The 19,267-nt window shown below is 52.3% G+C and overlaps 1 protein-coding gene across 1 annotated transcript in view; it reads right to left on the reverse strand.

Annotated features, from left to right (window-relative positions):
- Positions 1-12,417: 12,417 nt before the first annotated feature.
- LOC144951968 (uncharacterized) overlaps positions 12,418-19,267 on the reverse strand; it is a 51,249-nt gene continuing 44,399 nt past the window's right edge. The window contains exons 27-29 of the mRNA XM_078882340.1: positions 16,473-16,620; positions 14,067-14,270; positions 12,418-13,233 (exon numbers count right to left, since the gene is read on the reverse strand). Coding sequence (XP_078738466.1) covers positions 13,209-13,233; positions 14,067-14,270; positions 16,473-16,620 — 377 coding nt within the window. The 3' untranslated portion in view covers positions 12,418-13,208. The remainder of the gene's footprint in view (positions 13,234-14,066; positions 14,271-16,472; positions 16,621-19,267) is intronic.

Consider the following 19,267-nt stretch of genomic DNA (forward strand, 5'->3'; position numbering starts at 1 on the left):
CTTAGTGTGAGTCTATGGGTCTCTGTGTGAGTCTATGGCTCTCTGTGTGAGTCTATGGCTCTCTGTGTGAGTTTATGGGTCTCTGTGTGAGTCTATGGTTCTCTGTGTGAGTCTATGGGTTTTGTGTGAGTCTATGGGTCTCTGTGTGAGTCTATGGTTCTCTGTGTGAGTCTATGGGTCTCTGTGTGAGTCTATGGGTCTGTGTGTGAGTCTATGGTTCTCTGTGTGAGTCTATGTTTCTCTGTGTGAGTGTATTGATCTCTGTGTGAGTCTACGGGTCTTTGTGTGAGTCTACGGGTCTCTTAGTGTGTCTATGGTTCTCTATGTGAGTCTGTGGGCCTCTGTGTGAGTCTGTGGGCCTCTGTGTGAATCTATGGTTCTCTGTGTGAGTCTATGGCTCTCTGTGTGAGTCTATGGCTCTCTGTGTGAGTCTGTGGGTCTCTGTGTGAGTCTGTGGGTCTCTGTGTGAGTCTATGGTCTCTGTGTTAGTCTATGGGTCTCTGTGTGCGTCTTTAGGTCTGTGTGTGAGTATATGTGTCTCTGTGTAAGTCTATGGGTCTCTGTGTGAGTCTATGGGTCTCTGTGTGAGTCTGTGTGTCTCTGTGTGAGTCTGTGGGTCGCTGTGTGAGTCTATGGGTCTCTGTGTGAGTCTGTGGGTCTCTGTGTGGGTCTATGGGTCTATGTGTGAGTCTGTGGGTATCTGTGTGAGTCTGTGGGTCTCTGTATGAGTCTATGGGTCTCTGTGTGAGTCTGCGGGTATCTGTGTGAGTATGTGGGCCTTAGAGTGAGTCTATGGGTCTCTGTGTGAGTCTGTGGGTCTGTGTGTAAATCTGTGGGTCTCTGTGTGAGTGTATAGGTCTTTGTGTGTGAGTTTGTGGGTCTCTGTGTGAGTCTATGGGTCTCTGTGTGAGTGTATGGGTCTCTGTGTGGGTCTATGGGTCTCTGTGTGAGTCTGTGGGTCTCTGTGTGAGTCTGTGGGTCTCTGTGTGAGTCTATGTGTCTCTGTGTGAGTCTGTGGGTCTCTGTGTGAGTCTATGGCTCTCTGTGTGAGTCTGTGGGTATATGTGTGAGTCTGTGGGTCTTAGTGTGAGTCTGCGGGTCTCTGTGTGAGTCTGCGGGTATCTGTGTGAGTCTGTGGGTCTTTGTGTGAGTCTATGGGTCACTGTGTGAGTGTATGGGTCTCTGTGTGAGTCTATGGGTCTCTGTGTGAGTCTGTGGGTCTCTGTGTAAGTCTGTGGGTCTCTGTGTGAGTCTATGGGTCTCTGTGTGAGTCTGTGGGTATCTGTGTGAGTCCATGGGTCTCTGTGTGAGTCTGTGGGTATCTGTGTGAGTCTGTGGGTCTTAGTGTGAGTGTATGGGTCTCTGTGTGAGTCTGCGGGTATTTGTGTGAGTCTGTGGGTCTTAGTGTGAGTCTATGGGTCTGTGTGTGAGTCTGTGGGTCTGTGTGTGAATCTGTGGGTCTCTGTGTGAGTCTGTAGGTCTTTGTGTGTGAGTCTGTGGGTCTCTGTGTGAGTCTATGGGTCTCTGTGTGAGTGTATGGGTCTCTGTGTGAGTCTATGGGTCTCTGTGTGAGTCTGTGGGTCTCTGTGTGAGTCTATGGGTCTCTGTGTGAGTCTGTGGGTATCTGTGTGAGTCTGTGGGTCTTAGTGTGAGTCTGCGGGTCTCTGTGTGAGTCTGCGGGTATCTGTGTGAGTCTGTGGGTCTTAGTGTGAGGCTATGGGTCTCTGTGTGAGTCTGTGGGTCTGTGTGTGGGTCTGTGGGTCTCTGTGTGAGTGTATAGGTCTTTGTTTGTGAGTCTATGGGTCTCTGTGTGAGTGTATAGGTCTTTGTGTGTGAGTTTGTGGGTCTCTGTGTGAGTCTATGGGTCTCTGTGTGAGTGTATGGGTCTCTATGTGAGTCTATGGGTCTCTGTGTGAGTCTGTGGGTCTCTGTGTGAGTCTGTGGGTCTCTGTGTGAGTCTATGGGTCTCTGTGTGAGTCTGCGGGTATCTGTGTGAGTCTGTGGGTCTTAGTGTGAGGCTATGGGTCTCTGTGTGAGTCTGTGGGTCTGTGTGTGAGTCTGTGGGTCTCTGTGTGAGTGTATAGGTCTTTGTTTGTGAGTCTATGGGTTTCTGAGTGAGTGTATGGGTCTCTGTGTGAGTCTATGGGTCTCTGTGTGAGTCTGTGGGTCTCTGTGTGAGTTTATGGGTCTCTGTGTGAGTCTGTGGGTCTCTGTGTGAGTCTATGGGTCTCTGTGTGAGTCTGCGGGTATCTGTGTGAGTCTGTGGGTCTTAGTGTGAGGCTATGGGTCTCTGTGTGAGTCTGTGGGTCTGTGTGTGAGTCTGTGGGTCTCTGTGTGAGTGTATAGGTCTTTGTTTGTGAGTCTATGGGTCTCTGAGTGAGTGTATGGGTCTCTGTGTGAGTCTATGGGTCTCTGTGTGAGTCTGTGGGTCTCTGTGTGAGTCTATGGGTCTCTGTGTGAGTCTATGGGTCACTGTGTGAGTGTATGGGTCTCTCTGTGAGTCTATGGGTCTCTGTGTGAGTCTGTTGGTCTCTGTGTGAGTCTGTGGGTCTCTGTGTGAGTCTATGGGTCTCTGTGTGAGTCTGTAGGTGTCTGTGTGAGTCTATGGGTCTCTGTGTGAGTCTGTGGGTATCTGTGTGAGTCTGTGGGTCTCAGTGTGAGTCTATGGGTCTCTGTGTGCGTCTTTAGGTCTGTGTGTGAGTCTATGTGTCTCTGTGTAAGTCTATGGGTCTCTGTGTGAGTCTATGGGTCTCTGTGTGATACTGTGTGTCTCTGTGTGAGTCTATAGATCTCTGTGTGAGTCTGTGGGTATCTGTGTGAGTCTGTGGGTCTTAGTGTGAGTCTATGGGTCTCTGTGTGAGTCTGCGGGTATCTGTGTGAGTCTGTGGGTCTTAGTGTGAGTCTATGGGTCTGTGTGTGAGTCTGTGGGTCTGTGTGTGAATCTGTGGGTCTCTGTGTGAGTCTGTAGGTCTTTGTGTGTGAGTCTGTGGGTCTCTGTGTGAGTCTATGGGTCTCTGTGTGAGTGTATGGGTCTCTGTGTGAGTCTATGGGTCTCTGTGTGAGTCTGTGGGTCTCTGTGTGAGTCTATGGGTCTCTGTGTGAGTCTGTGGGTATCTGTGTGAGTCTGTGGGTCTTAGTGTGAGTCTGCGGGTCTCTGTGTGAGTCTGCGGGTATCTGTGTGAGTCTGTGGGTCTTAGTGTGAGGCTATGGGTCTCTGTGTGAGTCTGTGGGTCTGTGTGTGGGTCTGTGGGTCTCTGTGTGAGTGTATAGGTCTTTGTTTGTGAGTCTATGGGTCTCTGTGTGAGTGTATAGGTCTTTGTGTGTGAGTTTGTGGGTCTCTGTGTGAGTCTATGGGTCTCTGTGTGAGTGTATGGGTCTCTATGTGAGTCTATGGGTCTCTGTGTGAGTCTGTGGGTCTCTGTGTGAGTCTGTGGGTCTCTGTGTGAGTCTATGGGTCTCTGTGTGAGTCTGCGGGTATCTGTGTGAGTCTGTGGGTCTTAGTGTGAGGCTATGGGTCTCTGTGTGAGTCTGTGGGTCTGTGTGTGAGTCTGTGGGTCTCTGTGTGAGTGTATAGGTCTTTGTTTGTGAGTCTATGGGTCTCTGAGTGAGTGTATGGGTCTCTGTGTGAGTCTATGGGTCTCTGTGTGAGTCTGTGGGTCTCTGTGTGAGTCTATGGGTCTCTGTGTGAGTCTGTGGGTCTCTGTGTGAGTCTATGGGTCTCTGTGTGAGTCTGCGGGTATCTGTGTGAGTCTGTGGGTCTTAGTGTGAGGCTATGGGTCTCTGTGTGAGTCTGTGGGTCTGTGTGTGAGTCTGTGGGTCTCTGTGTGAGTGTATAGGTCTTTGTTTGTGAGTCTATGGGTCTCTGAGTGAGTGTATGGGTCTCTGTGTGAGTCTATGGGTCTCTGTGTGAGTCTGTGGGTCTCTGTGTGAGTCTATGGGTCTCTGTGTGAGTCTATGGGTCACTGTGTGAGTGTATGGGTCTCTCTGTGAGTCTATGGGTCTCTGTGTGAGTCTGTTGGTCTCTGTGTGAGTCTGTGGGTCTCTGTGTGAGTCTATGGGTCTCTGTGTGAGTCTGTAGGTGTCTGTGTGAGTCTATGGGTCTCTGTGTGAGTCTGTGGGTATCTGTGTGAGTCTGTGGGTCTCAGTGTGAGTCTATGGGTCTCTGTGTGCGTCTTTAGGTCTGTGTGTGAGTCTATGTGTCTCTGTGTAAGTCTATGGGTCTCTGTGTGAGTCTATGGGTCTCTGTGTGATACTGTGTGTCTCTGTGTGAGTATATAGATCTCTGTGTGAGTCTGTGGGTATCTGTGTGAGTCTGTGGGTCTTAGTGTGAGTCTATGGGTCTCTGTGTGAGTCTGCGGGTATCTGTGTGAGTCTGTGGGTCTTAGTGTGAGTCTATGGGTCTGTGTGTGAGTCTGTGGGTCTGTGTGTGAATCTGTGGGTCTCTGTGTGAGTCTGTAGGTCTTTGTGTGTGAGTCTGTGGGTCTCTGTGTGAGTCTATGGGTCTCTGTGTGAGTGTATGGGTCTCTGTGTGAGTCTATGGGTCTCTGTGTGAGTCTGTGGGTCTCTGTGTGAGTCTATGGGTCTCTGTGTGAGTCTGTGGGTATCTGTGTGAGTCTGTGGGTCTTAGTGTGAGTCTGCGGGTCTCTGTGTGAGTCTGCGGGTATCTGTGTGAGTCTGTGGGTCTTAGTGTGAGGCTATGGGTCTCTGTGTGAGTCTGTGGGTCTGTGTGTGGGTCTGTGGGTCTCTGTGTGAGTGTATAGGTCTTTGTTTGTGAGTCTATGGGTCTCTGTGTGAGTGTATAGGTCTTTGTGTGTGAGTTTGTGGGTCTCTGTGTGAGTCTATGGGTCTCTGTGTGAGTGTATGGGTCTCTATGTGAGTCTATGGGTCTCTGTGTGAGTCTGTGGGTCTCTGTGTGAGTCTGTGGGTCTCTGTGTGAGTCTATGGGTCTCTGTGTGAGTCTGCGGGTATCTGTGTGAGTCTGTGGGTCTTAGTGTGAGGCTATGGGTCTCTGTGTGAGTCTGTGGGTCTGTGTGTGAGTCTGTGGGTCTCTGTGTGAGTGTATAGGTCTTTGTTTGTGAGTCTATGGGTCTCTGAGTGAGTGTATGGGTCTCTGTGTGAGTCTATGGGTCTCTGTGTGAGTCTGTGGGTCTCTGTGTGAGTCTATGGGTCTCTGTGTGAGTCTGTGGGTCTCTGTGTTAGTCTATGGGTCTCTGTGTGAGTCTGCGGGTATCTGTGTGAGTCTGTGGGTCTTAGTGTGAGGCTATGGGTCTCTGTGTGAGTCTGTGGGTCTGTGTGTGAGTCTGTGGGTCTCTGTGTGAGTGTATAGGTCTTTGTTTGTGAGTCTATGGGTCTCTGAGTGAGTGTATGGGTCTCTGTGTGAGTCTATGGGTCTCTGTGTGAGTCTGTGGGTCTCTGTGTGAGTCTATGGGTCTCTGTGTGAGTCTATGGGTCACTGTGTGAGTGTATGGGTCTCTCTGTGAGTCTATGGGTCTCTGTGTGAGTCTGTTGGTCTCTGTGTGAGTCTGTGGGTCTCTGTGTGAGTCTATGGGTCTCTGTGTGAGTCTGTAGGTGTCTGTGTGAGTCTATGGGTCTCTGTGTGAGTCTGTGGGTATCTGTGCGAGTCTGTGGGTCTCAGTGTGAGTCTATGGGTCTCTGTGTGCGTCTTTAGGTCTGTGTGTGAGTCTATGTGTCTCTGTGTAAGTCTATGGGTCTCTGTGTGAGTCTATGGGTCTCTGTGTGATACTGTGTGTCTCTGTGTGAGTCTATAGATCTCTGTGTGAGTCTGTGGGTATCTGTGTGAGTCTGTGGGTCTTAGTGTGAGTCTATGGGTCTCTGTGTGAGTCTGCGGGTATCTGTGTGAGTCTGTGGGTCTTAGTGTGAGTCTATCGGTCTCTGTGTGAGTCTGTGGGTCTGTGTGTGAATCTGTGGGTCTCTGTGTGAGTCTATAGGTCTTTGTGTGTGAGTCTATGGGTCTCTGTGTGAGTGTATAGGTCTTTGTGTGTGAGTCTGTGGGTCTCTGTGTGAGTCAGTGCGTCTCTGTGTGAGTCTGTGGGTCTCTGTGTGAGTGTATGGGTCTCTGTGTTAGTCTGTGGGTTTCTGTGTGAGTCTGTGGGTCTTAGTGTGAGTCTGCGGGTCTCTGTGTGAGTCTGCGGGTATCTGTGTGAGTCTGTGGGTCTTAGTGTGAGGCTATGGGTCTCTGTGTGAGTCTGTGGGTCTGTGTGTGGGTCTGTGGGTCTCTTTGTGAGTGTATAGGTCTTTGTTTGTGAGTCTGGGGTCTCTGTGTGAGTCTATGGGTCTCTGTGTGAGTCTATGGGTCACTGTGTGAGTGTATGGGTCTCTGTGTGAGTCTATGGGTCTCTTCGTGAGTGTATAGGTCTTTGTGTGTGAGTCTGTGGGTCTCTGTGTGAGTCTATGGGTCTCTGTGTGAGTCTGTGGGTATCTGTGTGAGTCTATGGGTCTCTGTGTGAGTCTATGGGTCTCTGTGTGAGTCTGTGGGTCTCTGTGTGAGTCTGTGGGTGGCTGTGTGAGTCTATGGGTCTCTGTGTGAGTCTGTGGGTGGCTGTGTGAGTCTATGGGTCTGTGTGTGAGTCTGTGGATCTCTGTGTGAGTCTATGGGTCTCTGTGTGAGTCTGTGGGTCTCTGTGTGAGTCTATGGGTCTCTGTGTGAGTCTGTGGGTATCTGTGTGAGTCTGTGGGTCTTAGTGTGAGTCTATGGGTCTCTGTGTGAGTCTGTGGGTATCTGTGTGAGTCTGTGGGTCTCAGTGTGAGTCTATGGGTCTCTGTGTGCGTCTTTAGGTCTGTGTGTGAGTCTATGTGTCTCTGTGTAAGTCTATGGGTCTCTGTGTGAGTCTATGGGTCTCTGTGTGATACTGTGTGTCTCTGTGTGAGTATATAGATCTCTGTGTGAGTCTGTGGGTATCTGTGTGAGTCTGTGGGTCTTAGTGTGAGTCTATGGGTCTCTGTGTGAGTCTGCGGGTATCTGTGTGAGTCTGTGGGTCTTAGTGTGAGTCTATGGGTCTGTGTGTGAGTCTGTGGGTCTGTGTGTGAATCTGTGGGTCTCTGTGTGAGTCTGTAGATCTTTGTGTGTGAGTCTGTGGGTCTCTGTGTGAGTCTATGGGTCTCTGTGTGAGTGTATGGGTCTCTGTGTGAGTCTATGGGTCTCTGTGTGAGTCTGTGGGTCTCTGTGTGAGTCTATGGGTCTCTGTGTGAGTCTGTGGGTATCTGTGTGAGTCTGTGGGTCTTAGTGTGAGTCTGCGGGTCTCTGTGTGAGTCTGCGGGTATCTGTGTGAGTCTGTGGGTCTTAGTGTGAGGCTATGGGTCTCTGTGTGAGTCTGTGGGTCTGTGTGTGGGTCTGTGGGTCTCTGTGTGAGTGTATAGGTCTTTGTTTGTGAGTCTATGGGTCTCTGTGTGAGTGTATAGGTCTTTGTGTGTGAGTTTGTGGGTCTCTGTGTGAGTCTATGGGTCTCTGTGTGAGTGTATGGGTCTCTATGTGAGTCTATGGGTCTCTGTGTGAGTCTGTGGGTCTCTGTGTGAGTCTGTGGGTCTCTGTGTGAGTCTATGGGTCTCTGTGTGAGTCTGCGGGTATCTGTGTGAGTCTGTGGGTCTTAGTGTGAGGCTATGGGTCTCTGTGTGAGTCTGTGGGTCTGTGTGTGAGTCTGTGGGTCTCTGTGTGAGTGTATAGGTCTTTGTTTGTGAGTCTATGGGTCTCTGAGTGAGTGTATGGGTCTCTGTGTGAGTCTATGGGTCTCTGTGTGAGTCTGTGGGTCTCTGTGTGAGTCTATGGGTCTCTGTGTGAGTCTGTGGGTCTCTGTGTGAGTCTATGGGTCTCTGTGTGAGTCTGCGGGTATCTGTGTGAGTCTGTGGGTCTTAGTGTGAGGCTATGGGTCTCTGTGTGAGTCTGTGGGTCTGTGTGTGAGTCTGTGGGTCTCTGTGTGAGTGTATAGGTCTTTGTTTGTGAGTCTATGGGTCTCTGAGTGAGTGTATGGGTCTCTGTGTGAGTCTATGGGTCTCTGTGTGAGTCTGTGGGTCTCTGTGTGAGTCTATGGGTCTCTGTGTGAGTCTATGGGTCACTGTGTGAGTGTATGGGTCTCTCTGTGAGTCTATGGGTCTCTGTGTGAGTCTGTTGGTCTCTGTGTGAGTCTGTGGGTCTCTGTGTGAGTCTATGGGTCTCTGTGTGAGTCTGTAGGTGTCTGTGTGAGTCTATGGGTCTCTGTGTGAGTCTGTGGGTATCTGTGCGAGTCTGTGGGTCTCAGTGTGAGTCTATGGGTCTCTGTGTGCGTCTTTAGGTCTGTGTGTGAGTCTATGTGTCTCTGTGTAAGTCTATGGGTCTCTGTGTGAGTCTATGGGTCTCTGTGTGATACTGTGTGTCTCTGTGTGAGTCTATAGATCTCTGTGTGAGTCTGTGGGTATCTGTGTGAGTCTGTGGGTCTTAGTGTGAGTCTATGGGTCTCTGTGTGAGTCTGCGGGTATCTGTGTGAGTCTGTGGGTCTTAGTGTGAGTCTATCGGTCTCTGTGTGAGTCTGTGGGTCTGTGTGTGAATCTGTGGGTCTCTGTGTGAGTCTATAGGTCTTTGTGTGTGAGTCTATGGGTCTCTGTGTGAGTGTATAGGTCTTTGTGTGTGAGTCTGTGGGTCTCTGTGTGAGTCTGTGCGTCTCTGTGTGAGTCTGTGGGTCTCTGTGTGAGTGTATGGGTCTCTGTGTTAGTCTGTGGGTTTCTGTGTGAGTCTGTGGGTCTTAGTGTGAGTCTGCGGGTCTCTGTGTGAGTCTGCGGGTATCTGTGTGAGTCTGTGGGTCTTAGTGTGAGGCTATGGGTCTCTGTGTGAGTCTGTGGGTCTGTGTGTGGGTCTGTGGGTCTCTGTGTGAGTGTATAGGTCTTTGTTTGTGAGTCTGGGGTCTCTGTGTGAGTCTATGGGTCTCTGTGTGAGTCTATGGGTCACTGTGTGAGTGTATGGGTCTCTGTGTGAGTCTATGGGTCTCTGTGTGAGTGTATAGGTCTTTGTGTGTGAGTCTGTGGGTCTCTGTGTGAGTCTATGGGTCTCTGTGTGAGTCTGTGGGTATCTGTGTGAGTCTATGGGTCTCTGTGTGAGTCTATGGGTCTCTGTGTGAGTCTGTGGGTCTCTGTGTGAGTCTGTGGGTGGCTGTGTGAGTCTATGGGTCTCTGTGTGAGTCTGTGGGTGGCTGTGTGAGTCTATGGGTCTGTGTGTGAGTCTGTGGATCTCTGTGTGAGTCTATGGGTCTCTGTGTGAGTCTGTGGGTCTCTGTGTGAGTCTATGGGTCTCTGTGTGAGTCTGTGGGTATCTGTGTGAGTCTGTGGGTCTTAGTGTGAGTCTATGGGTCTCTGTGTGAGTCTGCGGGTATCTGTGTGAGTCTGTGGGTCTTAGTGTGAGTCTATGGGTCTCTGTGTGAGTCTGTGAGTCTGTGTGTGAATCTGTGGGTCTCTGTGTGAGTCTATAGGTCTTTGTGTGTGAGTCTGTGGGTCTCTGTGTGAGTCTATGGGTCTCTGTGTGAGTCTATGGGTCTCTGTGTGAGTCTGTGGGTCTCTGTGTGAGCCTATGGGTCTCTGTGTGAGTCTATGGGTCACTGTGTGAGTCTATGGGTCTCTGTGTGAGTCTGTGGGTATCTGTGTAAGTCTACAGGTCACTGTGTGAGTCTATGGGTCTCTGTGTGAGTCTACGGGTCTCTGTGTGAGTCTACGGGTCACTGTGTGAGTCTATGGGTCTCTGTGTGAGTCTACGGGTATCTGTGTGAGTCTATGGTTCTCTTAGTGAGTCTACGGGTCTCTGTGTGAGTCTATGGGTCTCTTAGTGTGTCTATGGTTTTCTGTGTGAATCTGTGGGCCTCTGTGTGAGTCTATGGTCCTCTGTGTGAGTCTGTGGGTCTCTGTGTGAGCCTATGGGCCTCTGTGTGAGTCTATGTTTCTCTGTGTGAGTGTATTGATCTCTGTGTGAGTCTGTGGGTCTCTGTGTGAGTTTGTGGGTCTCTGTGTGAGTCTATGGGTCTCTGTGTGAGCCTATGGGCCTCTGTGTGAGTCTATGTTTCTCTGTGTGAGTGTATTGATCTCTGTATGAGTCTGTGGGTCTTAGTGTGAGTCTGCAGGTCTCTGTGTGAGTCTGCGGGTATCTGTGTGAGTCTGTGGGTCTTAGTGTGAGGCTATGGGTCTCTGTGTGAGTTTGTGGTTCTGTGTGTGGGTCTGTGGGTCTCTGTGTGAGTGTATAGGTCTTTGTGTGTGAGTCTGTGGGTCTCTGTGTGAGTCTATGGGTCTCTGTGTGAGTGTATGGGTCTCTGTGTCAGTCTATGGGTCTCTGTGTGAGTGTGTGGGTCTCTGTGTGAGTCTATGGGTCTCTGTGTGAGTCTATGGGTCACTGTGTGAGTGTATGGGTCTCTGTGTGAGTCTATGGGTTTCTGTGTGAGTCTGTGGGTCTCTGTGTGAGTCTATGGGTCTCTGTGTGAGTCTGTGGGTATCTGTGTGAGTCTATGGGTCTCTGTGTGAGTCTGTGGTTCTGTGTGTGGGTCTGTGGGTCTCTGTGTGAGTGTATAGGTCTTTGTGTGTGAGTCTGTGGGTCTCTGTGTGAGTCTATGGGTCTCTGTTTGAGTGTATAGGTCTCTGTGTGCGTCTATGGGTCTCTGTGTGGGTTTATGGGTCTCTGTGTGGGTCTGTGGGTCTCTGTGTGAGTCTATGGGTCTTTGTGTGAGTCTGTGGGTCTCTGTGTGAGTCTATGGGTCTCTGTGTAAGTCTGTGGGTCTCTGTGTGAGTCTATGGGTCTCTGTGTGAGTCTATGGGTCTCTGTGTGAGTCTATGGGTCTATGTGTGAGTCTGTGGGTCTCTGTGTGAGCCTATGGGTCTCTGTGTGAGTCTATGGGTCACTGTGTGAGTCTATGGGTCTCTGTGTGAGTCTGTGGTTCTCTGTGTGAGTCTACAGGTCACTGTGTGAGTCTATGGGTCTCTGTGTGAGTCTACGGGTCTCTGTGTGAGTCTACGGGTCACTGTGTGAGTCTATGGGTCTCTTAGTGTGTCTATGGTTTTCTGTGTGAATCTGTGGGCCTCTGTGTGAGTCTATGGTCCTCTGTGTGAGTCTGTGGGTCTCTGTGTGAGCCTATGGGCCTCTGTGTGAGTCTATGGTTCTCTGTGTGAGTCTATGTTTCTCTGTGTGAGTGTATTGATCTCTGTGTGAGTCTACGGGTCTCTGTGTGAGTCTATGGTTCTCTTAGTGATTCTACGGGTCTCTGTGTGAGTCTACGGGTCTCTTAGTGTGTCTATGGTTCTCTGTGTGAGTCTGTGGGCCTTTGTGTGAGTCTGTGGGTCTCTGTGTGAGTCTATGGGTCTCTGTGTGAGTGTATGGGTCTCTGTGTGAGTCTATGGGCCCATCCCGTGACCTTCTGCACCTAGCCTGGCACAGCAGTCAACCAATGGTACCTGGCTGGGTCCGTCCCGTGACCTCCTCCGACACTCCACGTAGCCTCAAAGTGCACCTAGCCTGGCACAAGCACCGTGGTGATGGTGGTGGTGGTCATGGAGCAGAATAGCGGTCCTGGGCCTCCCCTAGGCGGCCGGGCGTGGTGTTGGCCACCCTCCCCCTCGTGTGTCGTGCCGGCCTTTATAGGTGCTGCTCGCTAACAGCACTTGCCCCTACAGTCTGTTAAGGCTACACGGGGGATCTTTGTCTTTGTTGTTGATAGAGCGCCCTGTACGGCCCAAGCGCGTCGTGCACCATCATCATCATCGTCACCGTCACATGGCATCACAAACGTGTGAAAGGGCACACCCAGTGGCAGCTGTAGTTTGAGAATTATTTCCAATTTGAGTTGCGGTTTTTGTTGTTGTTTATGTTGTTGTTTATGTTGTTGTTACAAAATAAATCAGAGTCAGGGACGTTCGTCATTGCCAAGGTCATTATATTTATTTGAATCAGCAAGATACAGCACAGGAACTCCAAGCATTGCAAAAGGTTTAACAGCTCAGACTCTTCGAAGAGAACTCCTCGTCTTTGATCTCCGCCTTCTGTGGTTGATATCACTTATTGATTTGCTTGTTCAATGTTTGGGTTTTTTTACATTTTCTCACGCTTTCATTGACGGCACTTTAATCACACAAATCATCGTCTGCCATGAATGGGATTTCGCGCACCCACCACTCAATGCGATTACTCGATATCATGTATTTGTACAGCTCCATTATGTGTGTGCATTGAACTGCAATTAGCATGAATGCCGCTACAGATTGTATATATGGAGAGAGATGTTTCTAACCGAGATGACTACTGATTGATGATGTTGTTGTTATTGTGGATAAGCCGGATTGGCGTTCCAGGACCTTGGGCTCCTTTACCCAACACTACTGTCATTGTTACTACTGCGGAAATTGGTGAGTGGTGGTGAGGACCAGGTGAGTTGACTGGTGAGTGGTGGTGAGGACCAGGTGAGATGAAGCTGGTGAGTGGTGGTGAGGGTCAGGTGAGATGAGGCTGGTGAGTGGTGGTGAGGGTCAGGTGAGTTGACTGGTGAGTGGTGGTGAGGACCAGGTGAGTTGACTGGTGAGTGGTGGTGAGGACCAGGTGAGATGAAGCTGGTGAGTGGTGGTGAGGGTCAGGTGAGTTGACTGGTGAGTGGTGGTGAGGACCAGGTGAGATGAAGCTGGTGAGTGGTGGTGAGGGTCAGGTGAGTTGACTGGTGAGTGGTGGTGACGCCTGCTGCTGCTGCTGCGGTATATTTGGAGTCTGCGTCTCTCTCACCGTGGTCACTGCGTGGATTTTGTCTCTGGTTCCCTCCGAATGTTTCGGGCTGCTGCTACGAATGTCCACGTGACAGGGACGATGATGACCATGATGATGACGATGATGATGATGACGACGATGATGATGAAGATGATGATGACGTCAAACCTGCCATCATTTGTGGTGGCCAGGGGTCGCTTCTGAATAACGTAGTGCCTGGTTTAAAATAAAATATTGTGAAAGAGAGTTGCGGTGTTTTTAGTTGAGTTCAGTGATTAACCGTCAGGAAGAAACTGGCCTGGGTCCAGCTACTAAGATTTTGCAATGCTTGGCAGCGGCGATCACTGCCATAACAATTTAGATTTCTCTATATCCCTTTGCTTTGCTTAATATTAATATAGATTTTTGTTAAAACGTTTTCTCTCCCGAGTGCCATCTTCGTGTCGTCGTCGTTGTTTCTGCGTTGTAAGCGTTTGCTGTCGAGCGCGCGTGGTTCCCACTAGACGCACGCCATTGTAGCCAGCCTGTGGGGGAGAGACGAGACACACAGCGTCACGAACACAACATGCCGCATGGCGTTTTGTTAGTGTTGTTGTTATGTCTAGGGAGGGGACCTTCATTATTATTGTTAATTTTAGCCAGTATCACAAGATTCGCAAAGTATCAAATTCCACTCTTTTCCGGCAAGACGTCCGGACGCCAGGTTTGTGCATGCGAACGTGCACGCTGAACTTCTATAGGAGTGTAGTGTATAGTGTAGTGTATAGTGTAGTGTATAGTGTAGTGTGTAGTAGTGGAGTGTATAGTGGAGTGTATAGTGTAGTGTAAAGTAGTGTAGTGTATAGTGTATAGTAGTGTAGTGTGTAGTGTATAGTGTAGTGTATAGTAGTGTAGTGTACAGTAGTGTAGTGTATAGTGTAGTGTAAAGTAGTGTAGTGTATAGTGGAGTGTATAGTAGTGTAGTGTATAGTGTATAGTAGTGTAGTGTGTAGTGTGTAGTGTATAGTGTAGTGTATAGTAGTGTAGTGTACAGTAGTGTAGTGTATAGTGTAGTTTATAGTAGTGTAATGTATAGTGTAGTGTATAGTGTAGTGTATAGTGTAGTGTAAAGTAGTGTATAGTGTAGTGTATAGTGTAGTGTATAGTGCAGTGTAGTGTAGTGTATAGTGCAGTGTATAGTAGTGCAGTGTATAGTAGTGTAGTGTATAGTAGTGTAGTGTATATTAGTGGTGTATAGTCTAGTGTATATCAATCACACCCTCCCATCCCACCCGTGACCCCATCGCCAGCGTGCGCTGTGCCGCGCTGGCGATGGGGTTGACAAAATGCGCTAACCGCGGCGCCTCCGCTCGCTCACCCGGTGGTGTAGGTGGCCACGAAGGCTCCGACCGAGTCGACGGCGTCGCTGATGAAGGTGAAGGTGATGGAGCTGCCGGTGCTGAGGATAGCCGGTGGGATGGCGGAGCCGCACAGCGTCGTACGGGGCGGGACCAGGGTCGCGTTGCTGTCGTAGACTATCAGGTAGTCGCCTGACGACCCGCATGGGGCCAGTCCGTTCAGGCTGTAGGGGTAAAGGGTAGGGGGGGGGGGGGTTGTCAGTTTTTCAGTTTCATTTATTAGGTACGAGCTTTACTTCCGCGGCTTCGCCCGGGACTTGGATTCACCACCCCCGGCCGCCTTTGTTTCCCCAGTGTGCGATGTTCACACAGCACAGCAGTTACTCGTTTGAGGCTGAGTCGACCTAGGGGAGGCCCAGGACCGGTTGAAATAATCGTCACCGGTGGTGGCCGTGAGCGGGAATCGAACTCGGGTCGCCGGGTTTGTAGCGCAGCGTAGCGATAACCACTACACCACCGCTCCCCCCACACACAGCGCGCTAACCACTACACTACCACTCCCAACACACACAGCGCGCTAACCACTACACCACAATGCGTGACGCTTCCACGTGCGCGGGTCACGTGACAGATGTGACGTCACAGCTCACTTGCCCTGCAAAAAATATATGCATTATTGAGCTCCCCCCCCCCCCCCAAAAAAGTGTATTTTTATAATTTGTGCATGGTGTACAGTCTGGAAAGTACCCGCATGACAAATTTCAAGTTTGTTGCATGTCGGGAAGTACGCTAAACTTTTTGAACAGACACACATAATCACAACTTTGCTTCTATATACTGTACATAGAGATAGCCCTGTGAGCCATGCGGCTCTTGAATGGGGTGCAACCGCAACAAACAAAAAAACAAAAACATGAACAAAAAAATATCTTAAAGTGACTATGTGACTAAGCGCAAACAGAAGATCCAGGAAAGAACAGCAAAATATTGCAGGAAAAGCACCGTACACCAACGCTGTGTGCAAAAATCCCAGCGGGATGCAAGTCAAACAACAACAACCACCACAAGACAACTTAGATTAAGGCTTCATTCTAACTCCGTACTACAACAAACAAACATGGCAAAAACCAATTTTTTTTTCGAAATCACCAAAATAAAGCCATAAAAGCAATGTAACAGTGATCATAGGAACTGTGACCCGTTGAGATGTGTTCCTCAATCTCGATTCGAAGCTTTCGTGACTGCAGGAATCCATACCCTTAGGTTTTTTTGGTAAAGTCACGTGGGTAGAAATGAAATAAAACAAACCGCGACGATTCGATCGCAACACAAGTAGCAATCCTCATCAGGTGGAACAACCACAGCAAGAAAACATTGCTGAAGTTGGTATGACTTTACCGAAAGAACCAAAGAGTTTGTGTTCTTCAATGAGGTGGTGACAGTGGCCCGGCTATGAGTTGTTGACTACCTCGCCTGGTATACAGGAGGTCGTGGGTTCGATCCAGAGCCTGACGATGCCTGCTGCTGCTGTATATTTGGAGTTTGTATCTCTCAATCTCATAATCATCATCACGGTGGCTAGGAGATGTTAACTACCTCGCCTGGTGTACAGGACTACAGGAGGTCGTGGGTTCGATCCCTACCCTGATGATGGCTGCTGCTGCCGTATATTTAGAGTTTGCGTCTCTCTCATCATCATCACCACCGTGGCTAGGAGATGTTAACAACCTCGCCTGGTGTACAGGAGGTCGTGGGTTCGATCCAGACCCTGACGATGCCTGCCTGCTGTATATTTAGAGTTTGCGTGTCTCTCTCTCATCATCATCATCACGGTGGCTAGGAGATGTTAACTACCTCGTCTGGTGTGCAGGAGGTCGTGGGTTCGATCCAGACCCTGACGATGCCTGCTGCTGTATATTTGGAGTTTGCGTGTCTCTCTCTCATCATCATCATCACGGTGGCTAGGAGATGTTAACTACCTCGTCTGGTGTGCAGGAGGTCGTGGGTTCGATCCAGACCCTGACGATGCCTGCTGCTGTATATTTGGAGTTTGCCTGTCTCTCTCTCTCTCCCCGTGGCAGCGTGGATTTGTCTCTGGGTCCTCCGGTTTTTGTCCCCTCCACATTTAGAATCAAACGTCACCGCGCGTTCAGATGGTTTGGGTGCTGTAAATGTCGACGTGGTGATGATGCCTTAACTGGTAGGATACAAAATAAAGTAGTCGCTTGTTTAGTGTGCAGATGAGGACCACCCCACCACACCACCACCCCACTGCTCCACGTAGGTGAAAGGAGCTCACAATTGAGAAACAAGAGAGAGACGGGAGACAGACAGAGACATAGAAACAGACAGAGAGACACGAGAGAGAGAGAGAGACAGACGAGAGAGGGTGAGATTTATAAACAAATTAGAACCGGTGGACTCACCTGAAGGAGGTGAACTTGGTGCAGATGAACTTGCCGGCGCGCGTGATGGTGACGGTGAGGTTGGCGTTACTCGCGAACGTGGTCGCGGTCTCGTTGGGAGCCATGAAGCTGCCCGTGGCGGCGGTGAGCGACAGCCTCCTGCGGTAGACTGCGGACGGGAGAGAGACACGTGGTCACGGCACGGCCATTGCTGGTGGTGGGGAACGGTGGTGGTGGTGGGCGGTGGTGAGCGGTGGTGGTGAGTGGTGGTGGTGGTTGGAAGTGGTGGTGGTGGTGAGCGGTGGTGGTGGAGAGCGGTGGTGGTGGAGAGCGGTGGTGAGCGGTGGTGGTGAGTGGTGGTGGTGAGCGGTGTTGAGTGGTGGTGGTGGTGAGCGGTGGTGGTGGTGGAGAGCGGTGGTGGTGAGCGGTGGTGGTGGTGAGTGGTGGTGGTGAGCGGTGGTGAGCGGTGGTGGTGAGTGGTGGTGGAGAGCGGTGGTGGTGGTGGAGAGCGGTGGTGGTGAGCGGTGGTGGTGGTGAGCGGTGGTGGTGGTGAGTGGTGGTGGTGAGCGGTGGTGAGCGGTGGTGGTGAGTGGTGGTGGAGAGCGGTGGTGGTGGTGGAGAGCGGTGGTGAGCGGTGGTGGTGGTGAGGGGTGGTGGTGAGCGGTGGTGGTGGTGGAGAGCGGTGGTGGTGGTGAGTGGTGGTGGAGAGCGGTGGTGGTGGTGGAGAGCGGTGGTGAGCGGTGGTGGTGGTGAGGGGTGGTGGTGAGCGGTGGTGGTGGTGAGCGGTGGTGAGCGGTGGTGAGCGGTGGTGGTGGTGAGCGGTGGTGAGCGGTGGTGGTGGTGAGGGGTGGTGGTGAGCGGTGGTGGTGGTGAGCGGTGGTGAGCGGTGGTGAGCGGTGGTGGTGGTGAGTGGTGGTGAGCGGTGGTGGTGGTGAGCGGTGGTGAGCGGTGGTGAGCGGTGGTGGTGAGTGGTGGTGGTGAGCGGTGGTGAGCGGTGGTGGTGGTGGAGAGCGGTGGTGAGCGGTGGTGGTGAGTGGTGGTGGTGAGCGGTGGTGAGCGGTGGTGAGCGGTGGTGGTGAGTGGTGGTGGTGAGCGGTGGTGGTGGTGAGTGGTGGTGGTGAGTGGTGGAGAGCGGTGGAGAGCGGTGGTGGTGAGTGGTGGTGGTGAGCGGTGGTGAGCGGTGGAGAGCGGTGGTGGTGAGTGGTGGTGGTGAGCGGTGGTGGTGGTGAGTGGTGGTGGTGAGTGGTGGAGAGCGGTGGAGAGCGGTGGTGGTGAGTGGTGGTGGTGAGCGGTGGTGAGCGGTGGAGAGCGGTGGTGGTGAGTGGTGGTGGTGAGTGGTGGTGGTGAGCGGTGGTGAGTGGTGGAGAGCGGTGGTGGTGGTGGTGAGTGGTGATGGTGGTGGTGGGTGGTGATGGTGGTGGTGGTGGTGGTGGTGGTGGGTGGTGATGGTGGTGGTGGTGGTGGTGGTGGTGGTGGTGGTGGTGATGGTGGTGGTGGTGGTGGTGGTGGTGGTGGTGGTGGTGGTGGTGGTGGTGGTGGTGGGTGGTGATGGTGGTGGTGGTGGTGGTGGTGGTGGTGGTGGTGGTGGTGGTGATGGTGGTGGTGGTGGTGGTGGTGGTGGTGGTGGTGGTGGTGGTGGGTGGTGATGGTGGTGGTGGTGGTGGTGGTGGTGGTGGTGGTGGTGATGGTGGTGGTGGTGGTGGTGGTGGTGGTGGTGGGTGGTGATGGTGGTGGTGGTGGTGGTGGTGGTGGTGGTGGTGGTGGCGGTGGTGGTGGTGGTGGTGGTGGTGGTGGTGAGCGGTGGTGGTGGTGGTGGTGGTGGTGGTGGTGGTGGTGGTGGTGGTGGTGGTGGTGGTGAGCGGTGGTGGTGGTGGTGGTGGTGGTGGTGGTGGTGGTGGTGGTGGTGGTGGTGGTGGTGGTGAGCGGTGGTGGTGGTGGTGAGCGGTGGTGGTGGTGGTGGTGGTGGTGGTGGTGGTGGTGGTGGTGGTGGTGGTGGTGAGCGGTGGTGGTGGTGGTGGTGGTGGTGGTGGTGGTGGTGGTGGTGGTGGTGGTGGTGGTGGTGGTGGTGGTGGTGGTGGTGAGCGGTGGTGGTGGTGGTGAGCGGTGGTGGTGGTGGTGGTGGTGGTGGTGGTGGTGGTGGTGGTGGTGGTGGTGGTGGTGGTGGTGAGCGGTGGTGGTGGTGGTGAGCGGTGGTGGTGGTGGTGGTGGTGGTGGTGGTGGTGGTGGTGGTGGTGGTGGTGATGGTGGTGAGCGGTGGTGGTGGTGGTGAGCGGTGGTGGTGGTGGTGGTGGTGGTGGTGGTGGTGGTGGTGGTGGTGGTGGTGGTGGTGGTGGTGGTGGTGGTGAGCGGTGGTGGTGGTGGTGAGCGGCGGTGGTGGTGGTGGTGAGCGGTGGTGGTGGTGGTGGTGGTGGTGGTGGTGGTGGTGGTGGTGGTGGTGGTGGTGGTGAGCGGTGGTGGTGGTGGTGAGCGGCGGTGGTGGTGGTGGTGAGCGGTGGTGGTGGTGGTGGTGGTGGTGGTGGTGGTGGTGGTGAGCGGTGGTGGTGAGCGGTGGTGGTGGTGGTGAGTGGTAGTGGTGAGCGGTGGTGGTGGTGGTGAGCGGCGGTGGTGGTGGTGGTGAGCGGTGGTGGTGGTGGTGGTGAGCGGTGGTGGTGGTGGTGGTGAGCGGTGGTGGTGGTGGTGGTGGTGGTGGTGAGCGGTGGTGAGCGGTGGTGGTGGTGGTGGTGGTGGTGGTGGTGGTGGTGGTGAGCGGTGGTGGTGAGCGGTGGTGGTGGTGGTGAGTGGTAGTGGTGAGCGGTGGTGGTGGTGGTGAGCGGCGG

Source organism: Lampetra fluviatilis, chromosome 64 (assembly GCF_964198595.1).
Source record: "Lampetra fluviatilis chromosome 64, kcLamFluv1.1, whole genome shotgun sequence".
In the NCBI taxonomy this organism is placed as follows: Eukaryota; Metazoa; Chordata; class Hyperoartia; order Petromyzontiformes; family Petromyzontidae; genus Lampetra; species Lampetra fluviatilis.